Source organism: Acinonyx jubatus, chromosome B1 (assembly GCF_027475565.1).
Source record: "Acinonyx jubatus isolate Ajub_Pintada_27869175 chromosome B1, VMU_Ajub_asm_v1.0, whole genome shotgun sequence".
NCBI lineage: Eukaryota > Metazoa > Chordata > Mammalia > Carnivora > Felidae > Acinonyx > Acinonyx jubatus.
The window spans coordinates 70,179,681-70,199,551 of NC_069382.1; the positions used below are offsets into that span (position 1 = coordinate 70,179,681).

At 36.5% G+C, this 19,871-nt stretch overlaps 1 protein-coding gene across 3 annotated transcripts in view; it reads right to left on the minus strand.

Moving 5' to 3' along the window:
• Positions 1-431: 431 nt before the first annotated feature.
• Positions 432-19,871, minus strand: part of GUCY1B1 (guanylate cyclase 1 soluble subunit beta 1) — a 46,862-nt gene continuing 27,422 nt past the window's right edge. For 2 of the 3 annotated variants that reach the window (XM_027067872.2, XM_053216809.1), the window contains exons 5-14: positions 15,822-16,019; positions 12,405-12,635; positions 11,878-11,994; positions 10,762-10,895; positions 7,300-7,497; positions 5,314-5,551; positions 4,142-4,282; positions 3,190-3,344; positions 2,721-2,847; positions 1,638-1,860 (exon numbers count right to left, since the gene is read on the minus strand). In XM_027067872.2, coding sequence (XP_026923673.1) covers positions 1,828-1,860; positions 2,721-2,847; positions 3,190-3,344; positions 4,142-4,282; positions 5,314-5,551; positions 7,300-7,497; positions 10,762-10,895; positions 11,878-11,994; positions 12,405-12,635; positions 15,822-16,019 — 1,572 coding nt within the window. In that variant the 3' untranslated portion in view covers positions 1,638-1,827. Of the gene's footprint in view, positions 1,618-1,637; positions 1,861-2,720; positions 2,848-3,189; positions 3,345-4,141; positions 4,283-5,313; positions 5,552-7,299; positions 7,498-10,761; positions 10,896-11,877; positions 11,995-12,404; positions 12,636-15,821; positions 16,020-19,871 lie in introns of those variants that run through there. The other variant, XM_027067875.2, reaches the window with a different exon arrangement.

The following is a 19,871-nucleotide window of genomic DNA, read 5'->3' on the forward strand; positions in this document are numbered from 1 at the left end:
AAAACCCTGCCTGGTCTCCCTGCTGCCCCCTGTCCCCGTCTTACCTTGATCCCCTCCTTTCTCATTCTCTACGTATTCTCTCAGTTCCTTAAATTGGATGAACACTACAAATATCACATATTGTAATTATTTGTACATGTGTCTTTCACTCCTGAAAGACTGAGATCCTCAAGGAATGATGTCATTTCCTGTCGATCCATGGATCTGTCCCCCCAGGTCTCGTCTTGCTTCTGCATTTAGTTGGTACTGAAGAAAAAGAGCATCTGAGACTAAGCCTATCTAAGAGCAGCCATTCAACTTCATAACAACACTGAATCAAAATTAAAGTGCAAAACAGGGAAAATTATAAAATGTATGTATAAAAATGGCATTAATAACATGGCCAATAATGACATTAATATCATTTTTGGTGAAATAAAAACTGTCTAGAGACAAGTGGAAAAAATAATTTATTGCAGATTTTCTTACACAGGAACATGGAACATTTATACATGTATCATTGTGCTGATACGAAATACTAAATTTAAAGACAAACACTCTTAAATAAATGTAGTTTCACTGTATTTTATAAAGGTAGATATTAATAAATTATTTAAGAACAACAGGCCAATTATTCCAATAGGGATGCATTCTATGTCAAAATTAAAGTTAACTTTTCTGAACCTGATGGCCTGGATATAACCACATTCTTCCAAGCTAAGAAAAAGAAGCTCATTTCTGGAAATAAATGGCCAGAAATGGCTCTTACAGGAGTATCCCAGTAGTACTCCCAATTTTATTCTCAGATGTGGTTAGAGCCCTGACATTTATCTCAAGCTAAAGTAATAGCTCACTGTGAAACAGTGCAACTTTTTATAACATGTTGTTAAAGGGATTTAATACAAGGGATATAGTACAAACTACAGAATTTTAGAGGAATTATAATGCCACATGATTTGGGTGAGCAACCAAATATTTTAAGAACAGAAATGTGCATCCTATATTTTTGATGAAAAATTAGCACAGTTCAAAATACTCATTATTTTCTTAGCATGGTATATTAATTCTTATTTTGGGAATCTGAAAATAAATTGCATTTTTTCCCCTAAAAGTTAGAATTCACTCTTTTAGAAAATGGTTTCTATGATGATGTACACCAACACGATATAAACTTTGTTATATGTTATTATAGTCATTAAAATATACATATACATATACATGGAACACTAAACAGATTTGGCAAACCATGATATGATATGTACACATGACCAAATACTGTTCAGTGTCATTTAATTAAATTCAACAACTACTTATTGGGTGCCTACCACTTGCAAATTACCATGTTAAGTAATGCTTGTAGTAGATCTTAAGACACATGAAATTCACATTATCCACATCTAAAGCCAAACTTTAGGTAATATACTAAACCTTGAAAATTACCAAAAGCAGAGCAAAGGTTGAATAACGAATAATGAAAGCTATGCCTAAGAGAAAGGCTTGGGGTCATTGCAAAGGACAAAGCGAAATCTGTATCCACAGGGAATAATTGCTTGGTGTGTGACAGGGGACAACTGGAGCCCATTCTGCAGTCCCCGTCATCCCACAGTCTGAAATTCAGTTATCATCCTGTGCTGGTTCCTTTAAAGAGTGGAATAAATAAGGGTTCATTTTCAGTGATAATAAAGCTTGTAGTATCCCCCAAAGATTTTCTTTTCTTTTTTTTTTTTTTTTAATATATGCATGCACATCTGTTTTTCTAAGTCTTCCCATCATAATTCTGGGTGAAACAAGGACCACCCACCTAAAATGAGCAACACTTGAGGTAGGGCTTAATTTATCAGAAGAGCCTCAGTAAGCATGCCAAAACCACAAGTAAATTATCTAAAGTAAAAACAGCAGAAAGAAGATAAAGATAAATATTTTAAAACTTGGCATTCCATTCCTTTTAGGACTTATGCTCTACCAGCATTTTTAGGGGATGTATACGTTCGGAAAAGGAAATATAATCAAGTAGTCTCACCCTCTCTAAAGAACCTGTACATCAACAGGGAACAAAGTATCAACTTTACTTCTGTGTGTGGGAGTGTACGAGCCCAGCATGAATCAGAATTCCAGTTTGGAGGGCTAGTGTCTAAAGTCAACTCTAGCACATAGAAGTACAACCGGAGTATAACCACAGCACTAGCACGGACCTGAGGTTCCCCTATGCAATCATTTAGATTCTGGGAAAGTATAAATCGCTCTGCTTTCTGGGAAAAATGCCCGAGGGCCTAGGATGTCTAAAGATCCCCTAACATTCCACAGGGAGATAGATTGGCCCTTAGAAGGATCTGAAGCTTCGTGATTAAGAAACCTCCCATAACTTGCATTCCTGACTCTGGCCAGATGGTGATCTCAGAACCCCTTATGGAGCTAAGCAAAGAGGCCAGGGAGTCCCTCATTGTCCTCTCACCTCAGCCAGATTATGGAGGAAGAACCAAAAACTGGTCTTCCCCGTCTGGTACTTTTAAGTTTAATTTCATTAGAGGTAAAAAGCCGGCAACAATAAAGTATCCCCTAAGAAGTTTTTATTGTTCTGACTGGCTCATTAATGTTTCAGTACTTACAGTGCTTTACCTGAGAGTTCATTTCAGCAAGTAAGAATTCTTTTCAAAGGAGACATATTTTCAGTGATTATAATTTAGCTCCTTGTATTTATATTCTGTCTTTAAAAAACGTAACTGCATGCTGATTAGTCATACCTCTGTTCCTGTATTTTTTCTGGATAGAAACCAAACTTGCATTGGCTCTTTTTTACCCTTCATGGACACTGGGCCTCTGTGCTCCAAATGGAATTGTGGATCTGAGTTTTCTGGTGTCATAAGACATCTAAAAGATAGGGGACAGGGAATAGGAAAAGACGTCTTGACTATGGTTGTATGGAGAAAGGGACATGAACTGAAGTTTGAAATCAAGACAGTAATGACACATGTTAAAACTGTATTTAAAAGTAACACAGGATTTTAGTAATGGTGGTCATGCAAGGAATTCCTAAGGTGGTGTAGATTCATTGAAAGTGGGAGTGATGATCCGTTCTCAAATAAAAAATAAACAATCCTAAGAGCATAAGTGATGACTGTTTAAAAGTAACAAAATCATGCAGAGAGTTAAACCACATGCAAAGAGACATTTTTCTTGCAAATCAGTAAATACCAAGACCTGTTCTCTTACCTGTATGTGTATTCAGACACATTTATTTTTCCCTTTTCTCCAGTGGTTTCTGTTCTGCTTGTGAGGTTAACAGTATTTCCAAAAAGACAGTATCGAGGCATCCTCTGCCCTATGACACCAGTAACTACTTCTCCAGTGTGTATCCCTATGGTTATCTGCAGAAATCAAAGGTTTGTTTCAATAAGCTCGATCACCAAAACACTAATTTTTGATTACTTTACGTCATAGAATAACGTAAAGTCATCATAAAGAAATCATAAGAATTCTCTGGAAGAACTCCAAGTGTATTACAGACAAAATAAAAAACTCTCGGGGCGCCTGGGTGGCTCAGTCGGTTTAGCGACCGACTTCGGCTCAGGTCATGATCTCACAGTTTGTGAGTTCAAGCCCCACGTCGAGCTCTTTGCTGACAGCTCAGAGCCTGGAGTCTGCTTCAGATTCTATGTCTCATTCTCTCTCTGCCCCTCCCCCACCTGTGCTGTGTCTCTCTCTGTCTCTCAAAAATAAATAAATGAAAAAAAATTTTTTTAAAAAGAGATTAAAGGAAAGGTAAAAAAAAAAAAATCAAGCATTAATATTAAAAAAAAAACTCTCACAAAATCTGTCTTCCAAGAGAAATATTCTTTTTCTAAAGTCAGAAGATTCCAAAGATATGAATCTGGCAACTTATATGAGATGCAGGAAAGAGATTTTTAAAAAATAAACCAGAAAGGATAGGAAGTTTGGTCTCATCCTCTTGATTTCAGTACATGGAACAGACTAGGTAGTTTCAAAAAGGTGGACAGATTTCCCATCTCTGTGAAAAAATGTAATACAATGGGTTCAAAAATATTATAGTCTGTTGTCATGATGATGTCTTCCCTTATACGTAATGACTGCCTGCCAAAGAATGTGAGTCAGTTGACCACAAAGGTCTGCTACTGCTATTATAGTATCTATTTTATTTACTAACCTGAACAGATTCTCCATCTACTTGAACCTGGCCAGCAATTTCCATCATATCCAAGGCCAGGTGGCAAATGGATCGTGCATGGTGGATGCATGGCTCTGGTAAACCACTCACTGTCATATACTTATCACCAACTGTCTCCACCTAACACAGCACATATATTTATACGGTCATTGGTTACAATAAACATTACTGTTTCATTTGCTACCCTTCTATATAAACAACATTTCCCCAAGGCTACCAGTAACTTTAAACTTTCCTCCCATGAATTCGTTTAAAATTATAATACATTCAGTTCCAGCAAGATGAAACCTTGTAATTATTTGAAACTTGCACACAGCACTTGAGGTCTTTGATTACAGCCAGGCACGGACACAGCATTATTTCCCCCCTAGTAATTCCTGGTTTCTCATCTCAGATACGCTTATAATTCACTAGAACAATTTATTACTAGTATCTCCCTAAAATAATGATGGTTTATGACACAAGAGCCACTGCCCAACGTCCAATGGTTTATCATGTTCAATAACCATTTACATTTATGATGTGCTCACAAAATGTCACGCTGTACCTCAGAAAACCACTATAAAATAAATAGTCCTTGTGGCACTCCTATTACTCCAGATGCCTGGAGATGGTCCGGTTAACATTCTTGCTTTTATGAAGCAATAATCCCCTGACTTCATTTTTTCCAATATTATATTTGTTTTTAATTGAAACAAAGCACATAAATGCCTTATAAATGTTTATCTTCAGGTCGGTGTAATCTAAAAGCAAACCCGAGTCCCCAGTCCCCTTCTCATGCTCTAAGACTTCTTTACTATGCAAAGCATTTATGTATTTCAGTAAAAATGTCTCCGACAGAGCACTAAAACAAATGCTATGTTTACATGATGGGTGAGAAACAACCTGTGCAGATTCATTAATGTAAGTGCAAAAAGCTGCTGAACATTTCATTTGAACCAGGGAACTATCAGCTCTATTCATTTTGGTTACAGGGAAGAGAAAGGTTTACAACAAGAGGTAAATTATTTGAGAAAATGGTAAACAGTGGATACATGGAGGCCTACTGCACCAAGGCTGTAGGGCTATAGTCAGAGAATGGTGCCTCGGAACATAGGGTCTCAAAATTCAGACTCTGAAGGGCACTGCATTAGGATGTGGTCCGGACTTGCCTTATAAACAAATGGATTTTTCCGGGAGTCAGTCAGTGTGTCAAATCTGGTGTAGAGGTCATTGAGCAGGTTTACAATCTTCATGGCCCCTTCTCCAGATGCATGCTTGCTACAGAAGGCATTGAAGCCCACAATGCCACTGAAGAGGATGGTCACGTTGTCATATCTCTTGGCAGGCACTGGACGCTTGTGTCTCAGTTCATTGGCAACGGATGGAGGGAGGACAGAATACAACAGCCTATTCAGCGGGATGGGGAAAAAGCCGCAGGAAGAAATGCTGGGAATCACAGAGTTTTGATGTCGTTTGTACCGTAAAAACCTGGAGTCTTATAAGACACCCATTATTAGCCATCTATGTAAGTTTTCAAAAATACCATAATTTATTTGTTTTAATCACATGCAACACCTCCAAATCCAAACCAATTCAAACTAAATGGAAATAAGGCAACCAAATAGGCAAAGCAGGACCCTGGCAATAGAAGTCAGAGTTTTCATCCGTGGTACTGAATTTTGAACTGTTATTACAGCATTCACAGTAGGAAAGTTGTCATTACCAGCACTTAGAACACTGTCTGAGTAGTATAATACCAGGACCGTGTTTATCTCTCAGGAATAAGAAGTTTACCTGAATTTGTGTAAATACCATTAAACCAAGTAGATCTCCTCCCAGTCTCATCCATGCCTCTTTCTTCCGTCGAAGAAACGGAAAAAACAGGTGGAGCCTGGGCTCGGCAAGAAAAGACTGTACTTCTATAGGCAATCCTGTGATTTTTCGATGGCATCAGGTACCACGCAGAGGGACAAGTGTGGTAAGCACAACGGGAGGAGGGTGAGAGCCGAGGGACTGATAGGACAGAAGCAGAAACTGGGGTAACCGATGGCTCTTGGCATGAGGACCCAGAGGAAGAAATGATGCCTCTCTACCTTTTTCTTCCCTAAAGCCAGAGGACGTACTGTGCTAAGTTGAATCTCACAAGCCTCATACAATGTGTTATTTTCAAGGATGAAGTTGTACCACATACAATAAAACCTACAGTTTGAATTTTTTTTTTTAAGCAGTGGGAGGAATTTGAGCCGCCTGTCCCATATTCTTTTTGAAATCTGCAAAATATCTGGAGGGATTCAGGGATCTGTTGAGGGCCACAAGGAAAGTAAAGAGGCATCAAAGAAACCAGATATAGCTTTCAGCTTCTCTATACAAAGGTCAAGACAAGTGAATTAAGAAGCTATGTATAGACAGACATTAAATGTCATTCTCTATTTCATCCATGTTATTAATAAATAGTTAACTGGCGTGTTTATGTGCGGGCACAGCATTCATTTCAGGGCAACCACACACATATCAACGCAAAGAAAAGTACAGAAAGTGATGCTGTTATCAATATTCTGGGTGTTCAAGTAGAATGAAATAGTTCTTAGGAGAAGGCAGACAGATCACTTCAATTCTCCGACAAGCCATCAAAAATGAATACCCAAGACCCTGGGTAAAATCTCTCATCAATGTCCAGTGATTTAGTGCCTTTAACAAATACATACAAGCAAGGCCAAGTAGTATGCACAGTGCATATCTGAATGAATTATTTGAAAATGAAGGCCAATTCTAAGTACAGTGTTCACTGCAACCCCGAGAACCCAGCCAGCCCTTGGCACACAGAGGATGCTTCGAATATATCTCTCATATGAAGGAAGGAATAAATGGATACTTCACATTTAAATACACACTTGGATTATTGTATTGATTTTCAGGGAGGTATTATGGCATTTATTCTTTCAACTTAGTTTCTAAAACTAGAAGACACATTTCCACTACCATTAAGACTGATGTATTTCTGTATGCATAATTTCTTTCTAAGCGATATGGAAGATTCTTACCTACTACTCCAGAGTACAACAGGTTCCATGCCTTTCTAGTTTGGTTACCAAACTTAACCAAAGTAGGGTCACAATACACAACGCCCTTCCTTACCCACAAGGTTACATTCTTACGTGTCTGTCTTTTTCTTTTCATCTTCCAAGGCTCTTAACGTGAGCTGCAGCCTATCTGTGAGGATTTCCAGTTCTTGGGTCAGTTTGTATTCCTCTCTGAATTGTTCTCCCAAGAGAACGAGATCGCGCGTGGCATCATGCAGAGGGATGTCACTTAGGTACAGACCTCTCCTTGTCAGATCGTCCAGGTTCATCACACTGGTAGATAGGGAAATGAGGAGAAGTCAGTGCCAACTTGTGTACATGCTAACATCAAGCCTGACTACTGTCAAGGAGTAAAATCTGGTCATCTCCTACCATTCAATAGGTCAGGCTAAAGACAGAAAAAAAAAAAATGGAGAGTTGCATGAAGACTATAACTTCATTCTTTCATATATTTAAAAATCTATCAAGGAGCAGGGGCGCCTGGGTGGCTCAGTCGGTTGGGTGACCGACGTCGGCTCAGGTCATGATCTTGGGGTCGCGAGTTTGAGCCCCGCGTCAGGCTTTGTGCTGACCGCTCAGAGCCTGGAGCCTGTTTCGGATTGTGTCTCCCTCTCTCTGACCCTCCCCCCGTTCATGCTCTGTTTCTCTCTGCCTGAAAAATAAACATTAAAAAAAAATCTATCAAGGAGCAGTGAACTTGACATACATTTTTGCCAAATCTCACTTTTTGATTCCATCAGCCTAAACTGAAAAATAAAGGAGAAAACTATCCTGTGAAAATTAACCTGGTATTTAACACGTGGCCGTTATGGACTGCAATCACATTTTCCCCTCATTATAAAGAGATGGAGAAAACTTTCTTTTTGCCCTCTGTAACAGGGATGATAATGCTTCTTTTGAGAAACCAGTTCATTGTTGCCTTATGCATCCATTGACTGTTGTAACTGGTTGCTTTTCTCTTTTAGATGCAGTGATAAAAAGTTTACAATCAGATTTATGACCTATCTTTCACATGTATTTTATGTGCTTATAACTTTATGACATGTATTTTATGTGCTACTCTTACTTCTGATTCTAATTTCTTCTACTACTTTTGTTTGCTTTGAAAATTTTTCTCATTTTTGAAACATTATATAATCTTACTAAAGTGTATGCATATTTGTAACCTATGTTTTTTTTTTTTTTACCAAAGTTATTTTAGATTAGCATAATAGGGGCACCTGGGTGGCTCAATTGGTTGATCATCCAACTTCAGCGCAGGTCATGATCTCATGGTTCATGGGTTAGAGTACTGTGTCGGGCTCTGTGCTGACAGCTCAGAGCCTGAAGCCTGCTTCAAATTCTGTGTCTCCCTCTCTCTCTGCCCCTCCTCTGTCTCTCTCTCTCTCAAAAATAAACAAACATTAAAAAAAATAGCATAATTGTATTGATTCAGTGATGATCTGATAAGTGACTGCTTTTTAAACATTTATTTTTTGGTTAAAATATCTTAAGGTTATATTATTGGTTTGAATTCTTTAAATATAAAGTAATAACTTCTGGGCATTCACAATTAGAATTTCTCTAAAATGACATAAGGAGTTGTGGCTTTACTGAAGAATTTTGGATTAATAAAATGTCTCCTTGTTATACATTCTCAGCAGAAATGTCCACAAATCAAAGCCAACATAAGCATGTCAATATAGAAAAATAAAATGATCAAAGACTTTAGTAATGAACCATATGGTTTCTTTAGATTTTGTTAAAATGCATATGTATGTTAACCTTGAACAACTCGGCTCAATGGCAGAATAGACTCATCTGAAAAGAGGACAGTTCACCTGCTAGCTGATATACAAGAACTGCCCATGAACAGAAAAAAAAAAAAAAAAGATTATAAGCTTAAAATAAAAATGGCTAAAAATTCTTGTATGGAGTTTAAAAACAATCAAATTATATCTCACTTTTCTTTGTGTGTGTGTGTGTGTGTGTGTGTGTGTGTGTGTGTGTGTGAAAGAGTACCTGTGTGCACAAGAGGGAGTGGAGGAGGGGCAGAGGGAGACAATCTTAAGCAGGTTCCATACTCAGCAGAGCCCCACACAGGACTCAATCCCATGACCCTGGGATCATGACCTGAGCCGAAAAGAGAGTCAGATGCTTAACTGACTGAGTCACCAAAGTGCCTCTATGTCTCATTTTTCTAAAAATTTACTTATTATCTTAATGAACTAGTAACATTTTTCCCCTAAATTTAAACTAATCATCTCAGAATTATTTATAAGTAAAACTGCTTTTAGTGGATCTCATTTAACACAAGTACAAATCTTTCTAAATACACGGACAGGTACCATATAACAAATTGTGAATGTGTCAATATGTGACCAATTTCTTCATTTGTAATTAACAAAGAGCCTCCAAATCTTCTGCTTCTGTTTCCAAAGAGACCTTTATCTCCATGAATAGAAATTGTCCCTATTGAACAGCTGTCATTCTACTAAAGCTCAACATGAAAAGGGCAAAAGAAAAAAAAAACCACATTGATAGCAGATAAAAATATAGTTAGAACAATGAAAGTGACTAATAAAAAGATATAAAGGATTGATATTCTCTAAGTTTGTCTCTTTTATTTTCATGATGCATATTCTCAGGAAAAAATAATCATTAGTCTTATGTAGTCGTTAATAGTGTATTAATAATATTAAAGGAAGTTATAAAGTTCAATAGATTTTTCAGAAATTTTCAGGCAGTATCTTTAAATGAAGAGTGATCATGGTGGACTTTAAATTAAATTTTTAGCCAGTAGCTCAGCAAAACATGCTGTAGTGAATGTGTTACTAAATAATGTGCATAGGTTTCTGTCATACAAAGTTATAAATACACAAAATACCACCTAAAAAGTTCCAGTTATCTTTTTCTATTTTTCTAAGTAAATTTAGGTATGTTTTTCTTATTCTGAGTTGCCATGCATCTTTTGGTAAAATGTTTTTTCAAATTGGAAAAATATCATCCTACAGTTTTACTTCCTTCTGATGTTCATTACAAAAAACATAACTTACATAAATTTCAATGTAATAATATATTTTGAATAGTATATCCTGATTAGAGTAGCTAAATATTTTCAATATAGGGTAGTTATATTTTAAATCTAGAAATAACTGTAGAAAGTAATTTTTCGGTGCCAAATATACCCATGTATTTATGTCATCATATCAAATGCTTTATGGAATTTCTTTTCTACGTGGTGCCTCTTTGGAAGGTACAAAGCTAAGCATTAGCTACCTGCAGATTAGATTTTTCCATGATCTGATGGCATATACACTTGGCACATTGATTAAGACAGGACAAATTAAAAAAAAAAAAAAGAATACAGGATTTCTTCTGAGCTTGTTACAAATGTTAAATGAAATTATCCTTGTACTAGAGTGCTGTATGAACAGGGGTTGTAATACCTAATTATACTTGAAACATGTAGACATCATTAAATAAGATGCTTTTGAATTTCTCTGTTAGCTAAAAATGGGTATTTCTATCTACTATAATTGATCTAAAAATGATTACCTTGGTGAACACAGAAAAAGGATGCTATCGGCTTCAGGTAAGTAGATCATCTGCCCCTTGAGACGTAAGCAGCTGCTCTCAGTCCCAGTCAGCTCATCCTCACATTCTAATTTCTCTACATCCAACAGTCCTTCCTTGAAAAAGCAAGACACAGCTATTAAACTAGTACCTTTCTCCCTATGCAGCAAGTCAGCAAAAAGAAGGACATGTATACCTCATTTCCCACCAAAGTGTCCAAGGGGAATAAGGACACCAAGTAGATCAGGAAGGGCATTTCACAGAAATACTGCCAGGTAATAAGCAAAGTGATTACCTTGCGAACACTGCAGAAAAACGAACTGACTATCTCCTTTGGACCCAAAAAGATAATAGTCTTACTATGCTTGCATATTGTTTTAAAGCTATTGTGAATCTTATTTCTGATTTTCCAGTATGGCTCCAACATATAATACTAAGTTCTATGAAAAAAAAAGAAACCAAGTGTCTCTATTCCCCATACCTGCATTCACAGAGAGGCTGGGAGTAGTTCCAAATACATAAAGTATGTGTGGGTAAGACCCTTCCAAGGGCTTCAGGAAGGACAAAATATATATTCTAGGACACGTTTGCTGTATCACTCCCAAGAACAGAAACTATGAGATCTGGGTATTCCTTAAACATTCAACCAAAAGAATATTTTATCACTTTTAAATTTCCACAAAAATGGCACCAAGAATAATAGACAATTTAAGGAAGAATTAAATCAGTGGCTTTGGGTGAAGTTAAAAAAGTGTATTTTTTTTTTTATCAGTTCTTCTGATGTCTAAAATAGTACATGGTAGCTGTACAGGGAGTAAAAGATATTTGTTTTATTATGTGAAATTGCATTGTCCCAACAATACAGTCTCAAAATTTACTTTTGTTAATTTTGATCAGTTAGTAAGAGTTCCAGTGCTGCTCAGGCAAACCAAAAATCAATAATCTTGCCTTTGAAACAGGACTCCCTCTGAGGTTTGGTTTGAATTTTTCTATACCTTCTCCATATAATAGAATAGTATAGTAGGTAACTTTCCATCAGGGACACTTCTAAGATATAACATCCCTTACTCGCATTGAAAGAAATAATATTTTGATTACCTTGCTTCTCAATACAAAAACTGTATTGATGTGCGAAAGGATCCCATGGAAACTAATGTCAATATGAGGACGAACCAGAGAGAAGACAGACAACAGACTGCAGTTCCCAGGTTGGAGCTACAATGTGGATGAAAAGAAAGGATCATGTGATCAGTAGAAATAATTCTTATGATTTGAGATTAGATTAAGCCAGCTCAGTAAGACTTTAAAGTAGAAAATCATAATCATTTGGTAGGGGAGTTGCTTATGACTAGAAAGTTACCCATTTTCTCATTAAAACAATAGTATCCCCATGTAATTTTCCCATTGTCCCTGTGAGTGATTAAAACAGAAAAAGAATAAATAGCTGTCCTAGGGAAAGTGGCAGTATGCTCAAATACATTTAGCTCAGTTTAAAAAACTTATGTGATACACGATGTACTGCACATTACGTGATATATAATCAATGTATTAAGTGAATAAATGGCCACATATAACAACTCTAGAGCCTTTGCCTCAGACCTCAAGGAAGTGTGATGTCATTTTACCTGGGGAAGCACTCTGTATATGGCATTGCCACACTGAGTAACCACCAGGTCCCGGTCAAATATTATGTGGAAAGGAAAAGCTTTGCAGAAGGTATACGGGCTGATGCGTGATTCCTGGGTACCGTTTTCTTCAAATCTATCAAGATCTTCATAAAAATCTTCTTCTTTTGACTCTTTTTCCTCAATTAAAAATTGAGTATGATCACATTCTTCATTTCTTTGCTGAATAACCTGGATTTTTCAGAGGGGGAGATGAGTTAATTGCCTGCATTTCAGTTTACTTAAAATCCTAAATGCCTAAGAAACTGGTTATGAGAATTGCATTTAGAGAGTTCATTTTAAAAATATGCATAAATGCAAATACTATGCATGTCTTAAATAGGAAACTATTTCTGGACATTGACTTATGCAATTCGAAGACTGAAAAATTACTTACAATAAAATTGCAAATCTGGTATGAATCCTTCAGCAGCCCAGATGGCTTCTTTGATAGAATTGGGAGAAAATCACCCCCTTGTCCTGGTAGGCTCAGCCCGCTCAGCCAGGTACAATTGTACAGTGAATACCCCACAAACCATACAAAGTGGTTTTCTTTAATATGATAAAAAATGATATGTGCAAACAGAAGGAAATGAAATAATACAGCTACATATTTAAAAATACATGCAATGTCACTTTTTATCCGTCAAATAGCAATTATACAACATACCAAATTGGGTAAGATACAGAAAAAGAGTTATCTCGAATACCACAAGTGGGAGGGGATCTTGATTAAATTTTCTGAAGGGTAGATTGATAATATACAAGTAATCCCTAAAAAGTTGTGCATTCTTCAATCTAATTACAAGTCTAGGAACTCATTCTAGGGAAGCAATCATAATAGTGAGTAAAGCTCTATAATTTACAGAAATAGTGACATTTCTGAAATATCACGCATAGGCAAATACATTATTAAGGTATAGAAAAGATGTTTATTCTTTTGAGTTTAAGAAACCAGAAACAACACATCCTCTTCCAAAAGGAAAAACTGTATCTCAACTGTGGCCAGATCCAAATGGGAAGTAGTGGGCACAATAGTTCTTCAGTTATAAGCTCAATGAAGGCAGAATGTTGCTCTTCTTGGCTTTTTTTGCTCATGCATTCCCAGCAGCACACTCTGAGACTTAAGAACAAATCACAATTAACGTGACGCCCTTGTACATATTCTTTCAAATCGTTTCATGATGAAATTAGGATATTACTCCCGGGAGTCACACTCACCTACTACACTGGCTAAATATTAGTATTTTTATCGATGATTTAAACAGTCTGCTTCACTAAGGTTGTTTTCTCTAAAGTTTCATGAACAAAATAAGAGTCAGTCTTCAAATTCAAGCCCAGTTTTGATGGTCTGCTCTGGTTCCATTTTAGCTAAAGGAACTGAATTATGTGCAACCTAAATTTACTAATTAATTCCTCAATCTTGTTCCTTTGTTTTGATTAAATTGTCAAAATGAACTGCTTTCTTCAAAAAAAAAATGTTTTTAATGTTTATTTATTTTTGAGAGAGAGAGCGAGCAGAGGACGGGCAGAGAAAGACAGAGACACAGAATCCGAAGCAGGCTCCAGGCTCTGAGCTGTCAGCACGGAGTCCTACGTGGGGCTCGAACTCACGAACCACTAGATCGTGACCTGCGCCAAAGTCAGACACTTAACCAACTGAGCCACCCAGGTGCCCCTAAATGAACTGCTTTCTGATCATATTTTTAAGCTCTCGTTGGCATATCACTTCTTGACACAGTATAATATTCCTTAAGTAGTTAAATTATCTGGTAACCCTGGACTCGTTAAGCTTACGGATTCAACATAAGAATACTTCAGGAAATTAAAGGTGTCTTTGACAAAAATTAAATGTACCAAATATAACTAAAACTGAAAATATTCCAGAAGGTCTGTGTTGGAGCACTTAAATACATGAAGGTCACAAGGCAACAAAATATTGTATAAAGGAAACCGTGCAACTAAGTAAAATCTTGAATTTTATATAGAGTGTGCTCACGGCTGCCAATCTCCCATGCCAAGTACACTGATAACCATAGCAACTGCAATCTCCAAGTGCACCCTGATTTGTGTTTTTTTCTTGAAGTTTCTACGTACTTGTCTTTTGCTCAACCTGCCTAAATAAAAACCAAACACAAGAGTAGACACAGTATGCTAAAAGCCCCTGATAAAGGCTCACTAGGCATAAGTGTAGCATTAGTTTGGGGTCAGGATCAAAAATAAGAAATGAAAGGCATATAATATTTTGGCTAAATTCCAGCGAGATTCCTAGCCATGGATACATTTTGATTCTCTACCCACGGTTTTAATTTTTTAAATGTCTCTGGATTTGATAATGTCAAGTTACACAGTCCTACTTTCTAGTTGTAGAAAAACTAAGGATGCACCTGGGACTCACCCACAAGTGTCACACCAAGAATTGACATCAACTCTTGAAAGAAAGAAAACCACCGAATCTAACATGGCATTACTAGATTAAATATATGGGACACTTTTCCAATATAAACAATTTAAAGATGACAATTTTTATTTTGTATAATATTGTACTTAAAGTTTGGGCTTCCTGTATGTGCTAGAACATAACTCTGACATCTAAGAAATAGCCATAAAGAAAAAAAGTTGAAATAGGATATCTCTCTCCCTAATTCTCTCGAACTTCGAGCAACTAAAAAATGGCTCGTAAGGCTAAACATTCTGGGCACACACCGAGCAGGTGACTGGGAGAGACTGCAGGGTCAAAAAGAGAGAAAAACAATGGTTTTCTTTATTACACAGCTGATGTAGCACTACCCTGATATTTTCACTCAAAACTTAGAGCACGTATTATCAATAGCAACAAATTTTTTTAAATATTAAGACCTGACTTCTTTCACCAAGTAATCCAATTTTTTCTAAAAGAACAAAATTTTTAGATCACAAAAATGAAAGATCCCAACTATTATTTCAGGAACAGATAAAAAGAATCTACAGAGACAATGATCAGTAAAATAATGTCTAATATTATATATGTATATCTTATATATCTTAGAATTTGACTATCCACATTTTGGGTTTTCTGTATTGTGAAGGCTACAGCTTAACCAGTCACTTTTCCTTCTGCTACCCAGCTGATGCATACAGGAAATGCAAGCTAGGCTTCACATTGCCTTAAGCAATGTATAATTGGAGAGAGATTTCTGCTGCCATAGGGAAAAAATATCCTGTATAATGATTTCCAAGGCCAAATATAGAATATTGCTGGTGTAGCACTGTTATGGCTCATAAATATGCCTTTGGTGAGGTCCACTAGAAGTGACAGCTACAGGTAAATTCACAGTGTCATGTTTAATATTCTGTATGTCAGATGTGTTCAGAAGAGCCTCCATTACTGACCATTACCTTCATGTCTATTTCAGTGCCATGTATTTGTTGAGCTACTGTTTTGATGATTCCGATGACAATATCCTGAAGTCCTTCTCTCTCTGAGTAGTAGTGCAGAATGAGTCCTTTGCCCTTTTCTGCATCAGTGCACCTAAAGGAAGGCGCACGCATACCTGGGTAGATAGTAGCAAGGTGGTCATGCAGAGCATCAAGATTCTGTAATAAAGAGGAAATGAGGTGAATAAATGATGCTTCCACAATGGCAGCTGACTTTGAGAAAGCAAGATAAGGAAACAAGGCTCAAATCTGACGTTAGTTGGTGGATTGACTGAATAAACATTCACATAACACAGCCTTCCCTTGTGCATGGAGACAACTACAAGGCAAGAACCACACGTGGAGAGAACTTAAGGCTAAAGTAATAGAATTAATAAAAATATCTGAGCCTATTATCAGTTAATACATTTTTAAAAAGGATAAATAAACAAATGGGATGCAAAAAGAATGGGCTAAACCAAAGATATACGTATTTATAGGAGTTTGGGGAAGTTGCATATGCATGTTATGATAAACAATACGGATGCCAAAAGTGACCCCATGTTACCCTCTGTTTACATTACAAACCTAAAAATCATTCATTCAAAAAACTATATCAGAGTGATAAGCATATGAAAATATAAGCATACTACTTTGTTAAGTAATATTTTAGAATTAACATTTTCTAAATTAAAGTGGCAGAATTTCTTCATATTCATTAGTAGCTTCCAATCAAGATACAGCTTCATAGCTGACCTGTGAAATGATTATCTTTTGGACCTGAATCTTGGAAAACTAAAACAAATAAATTTACCAATAAGTATTTTCTGTTCTTGCAGCTTTGCCATTAATAGACCATGCCAAACTAGCATGCATGCATTACTCACTAATACACAAAACTTGTTTGCATAAACATCACCAGGAGAAATGGTGCAAACAATATGTTTTCCTTAGTCCAACATGGTTTTTCAAATAACAGTTGATAATGTGTTTGTGTGTGTGTGTGTGTGTGTGTGTGTGTGTGTTACACATATATGGTAGGATACCCACAACATAGCATGGTAAAAGAATTAAGAACAAGGTAGCTTTAGAAGTTAGACTTTGATTTAAAACATGACATTGCCCTCAGCCCCATAACAGCATGGAACTGAATTGTCAACACCTAAATGAGAAAGGAAACAATTATCCCCTAGAGACTACATAAAGGGACGTAGCCTTGCTGGCACCTTCATTAGAGTCTAGTGAAACTTTAATGGACCTTGACCTCTAAAAATATAGTATAATAAATTTGTGTTGTTTTAGACATTTATATCTGTGGTAATTTGTTATGATAGCAATAAAAACTAATACACCAAGCAAATACTAATCCATCAATAACTGATGATTATCACTAAAAACAAATGGGTAAAATAAAATAGTTTCAGAATGCCATGAGCATAAAAGAATGCATCAAAAAGGTGCTGGAGATAGGCCAAAATTGAACTATAGTTCCAGTTCCAAATGCCTCAAAGAAGTCAATTAGGGAAACAAAAGTATCTAGTAAGATATTAGGAGGTGAATACAAGGTAGCTCGACGGGTACCCAAATTTGAGAAATATTCCACCAAGGCACCAATGGCACTGTGGTTTAATTTTCTCTCCTCTCCTTTCAATGATTCATCCATTCTATAAAGTTATTTCATATGCATTATATATTATGAACCGTATGTGGTACAGGCTGGTGGCAGGGTAGAGGTTAAGATACAAATCTGCATGACATAAATCTTGACTTTAAGCAGCTCATGGCTCATATCATAAAAGAAATGTACAGAGTGGCTTTTGACGCATAAATATGAGAGCCAATAACTCAGACTTAAAGAGTGGGGTCCAAAGACTTCAAAGTGAAGAAAAGCCCTCAGCTAGGTCGTGAAAGATTGACATTCTGATTCAGATAAATGTTTCAACAGTCTTCTTGATTGGGTGAATCTGGTTTATTTTTTAATTGTCTTCATGCCAAGTGATTTTTGTTTTCTTTCTAAAAATTACACCGGTTATAATCGACTCAGGCCAGCTCTTGACAAAAATTTCAGTTCGTCCTGTTTGCCTCTAGAGGTTGCTATTGCCATATAAAAGGAAATGAATATGGCAAACCCTGAGTATTGAACAGTTCATGTAAACGACAAGCCGCTGAAGGCCTAAAACTGTTTTATTTGGTTGAGTAGTACGAGGTTCTTCCTATAGTTTTCCTCATGAAAATTCTTCCCGAAAAGGGAAGGCACAAAGACTGTCTGACATAAAGAGCCCTTCTACTACTACTTGTGTTGCAAAAAATGTGACAGAAAATCTGGTGAGAAGAAAAATCACCAGAAAAAGCTTGATACTTATTTCCATTTCTCTCAAAGTAAAAATTGAGCTATTTGTTGTGTTTATAGGAAACATCCTAACGTAATCAGCCCTAACGTACTGATTTGAAAGAAAAAAAGAAAAGTGGAGTCCAACAAGAACTTGAAAATATGTATCTTAATTTTTTTCAAACTGTCCTCTACAAAATGTTTAAATATATCATAAAGCAAGGCCAATATCATTTTCATACTCACCTATTTTCATCTTGTGTCATATTGTGCCATTAGCACATTTCTATATGCAGCTAAACAGATGACATGAGGCAGTAACAACTGGCACCATTACTGTGAAGCAGCACCATTGATGCTAACGAAGGTCAGAGATTGGCCAGGATAGCCCAAGCCTGCTTTCCCATGAGTCACACAAAGACAGGCACTGCGCCTTAAATGCGGGCCCATTTTCAGGTGCCTGGGTGGGTAGCACAGTCGTTTAAGCTTCTGACTTTGTCTCAGGTCATGATCTCGCGGTTCATGAATTCGAGCCCCCCACTGGGCTCTGTGCTGACAGCTCAGAGCCTGGAGCCTGCTTCAGATTCTGTGTCTCCCTCTCTCTCTGCCCCTCCCCTGCTCACACTCTGTCTCTCTCTATTTTTCTCTCTCAAAAATAAATAAATGTTAATTTTTTTTAATGTGGACCCATTCTAATTTAAATAAAAATACTTCTAATGCTAAGGTATTAGAATTGGTAATAAAATCGTGTTTAAATTTGTCACTCCAAAGCAAGAGGGACACTAAAACACATCAAGTCAGAATGTTCATCTTTGAAGTTTTTGTGGTAACCAGCTCTCCAGAGATTTGCTGTTTTATTGAATTTGTTATTAATTAAATGGACAAGTAAAGTGCTTTCCCGGAGCATAAAAAATTTAACACCACTTAATGTAATATTGATTTTCTTTAGATTGTATCTAACATAAAAAATACTCCTGAGATTTCTTTAGTTACAGCTTTCCTTACTTGGTTTTATTCTCTCAAAATTAAAGTGACGACCGCAGCCTGTTATATTAGAAATAGAATTCATGTTTAAAAATTAAATTGATTTCATTTGAGTATATTTATATTGCTAAAAATGTGCCTTATTTGTAGTTAGATTGTACTTATTTGCAGCAACCTCAAAGGCCACAAAAAACATTCTCAAAAAAGCCAAGGGAAAACCATGCCCACTTTGTCTAATATTATCTATATAAAGCTAATTATTCATCCACATGGCTGTAGCAATGTATTCTAGAGAACAAGAGTTTCATATTAAAACTGGTATCCTATTTTATTTCTAAATGTACCCATGGGAGTAGGATTACAAAAAAAGACCTGAATGACCAATTACAAAGAAGTATATACATAAAAGAGACATAAAAAATATACATAGATACACATATTTCAGCACAGTGGATTCCCAGGAAACAATAAAGCAAACTTCAAATATGCTTTGACTTCATTCTTCTTAGCTTTACAATGTTAGAAAACAAAAAAGGGATAGGGAGCAGGTCCATTCATCTATTTTCCCTCAAGAGGCCAAAAAGGTTGGTCAGGTTTTCTGAATTCACTTCCTAATGTTCTGATATCATTTTACTGCTTTTTCTACAAGCAAAATGAATATACTTTTTCTACTCAGGAATTCTGCTATCCATAAGTCCAATCCATCATGTCACCTAGCA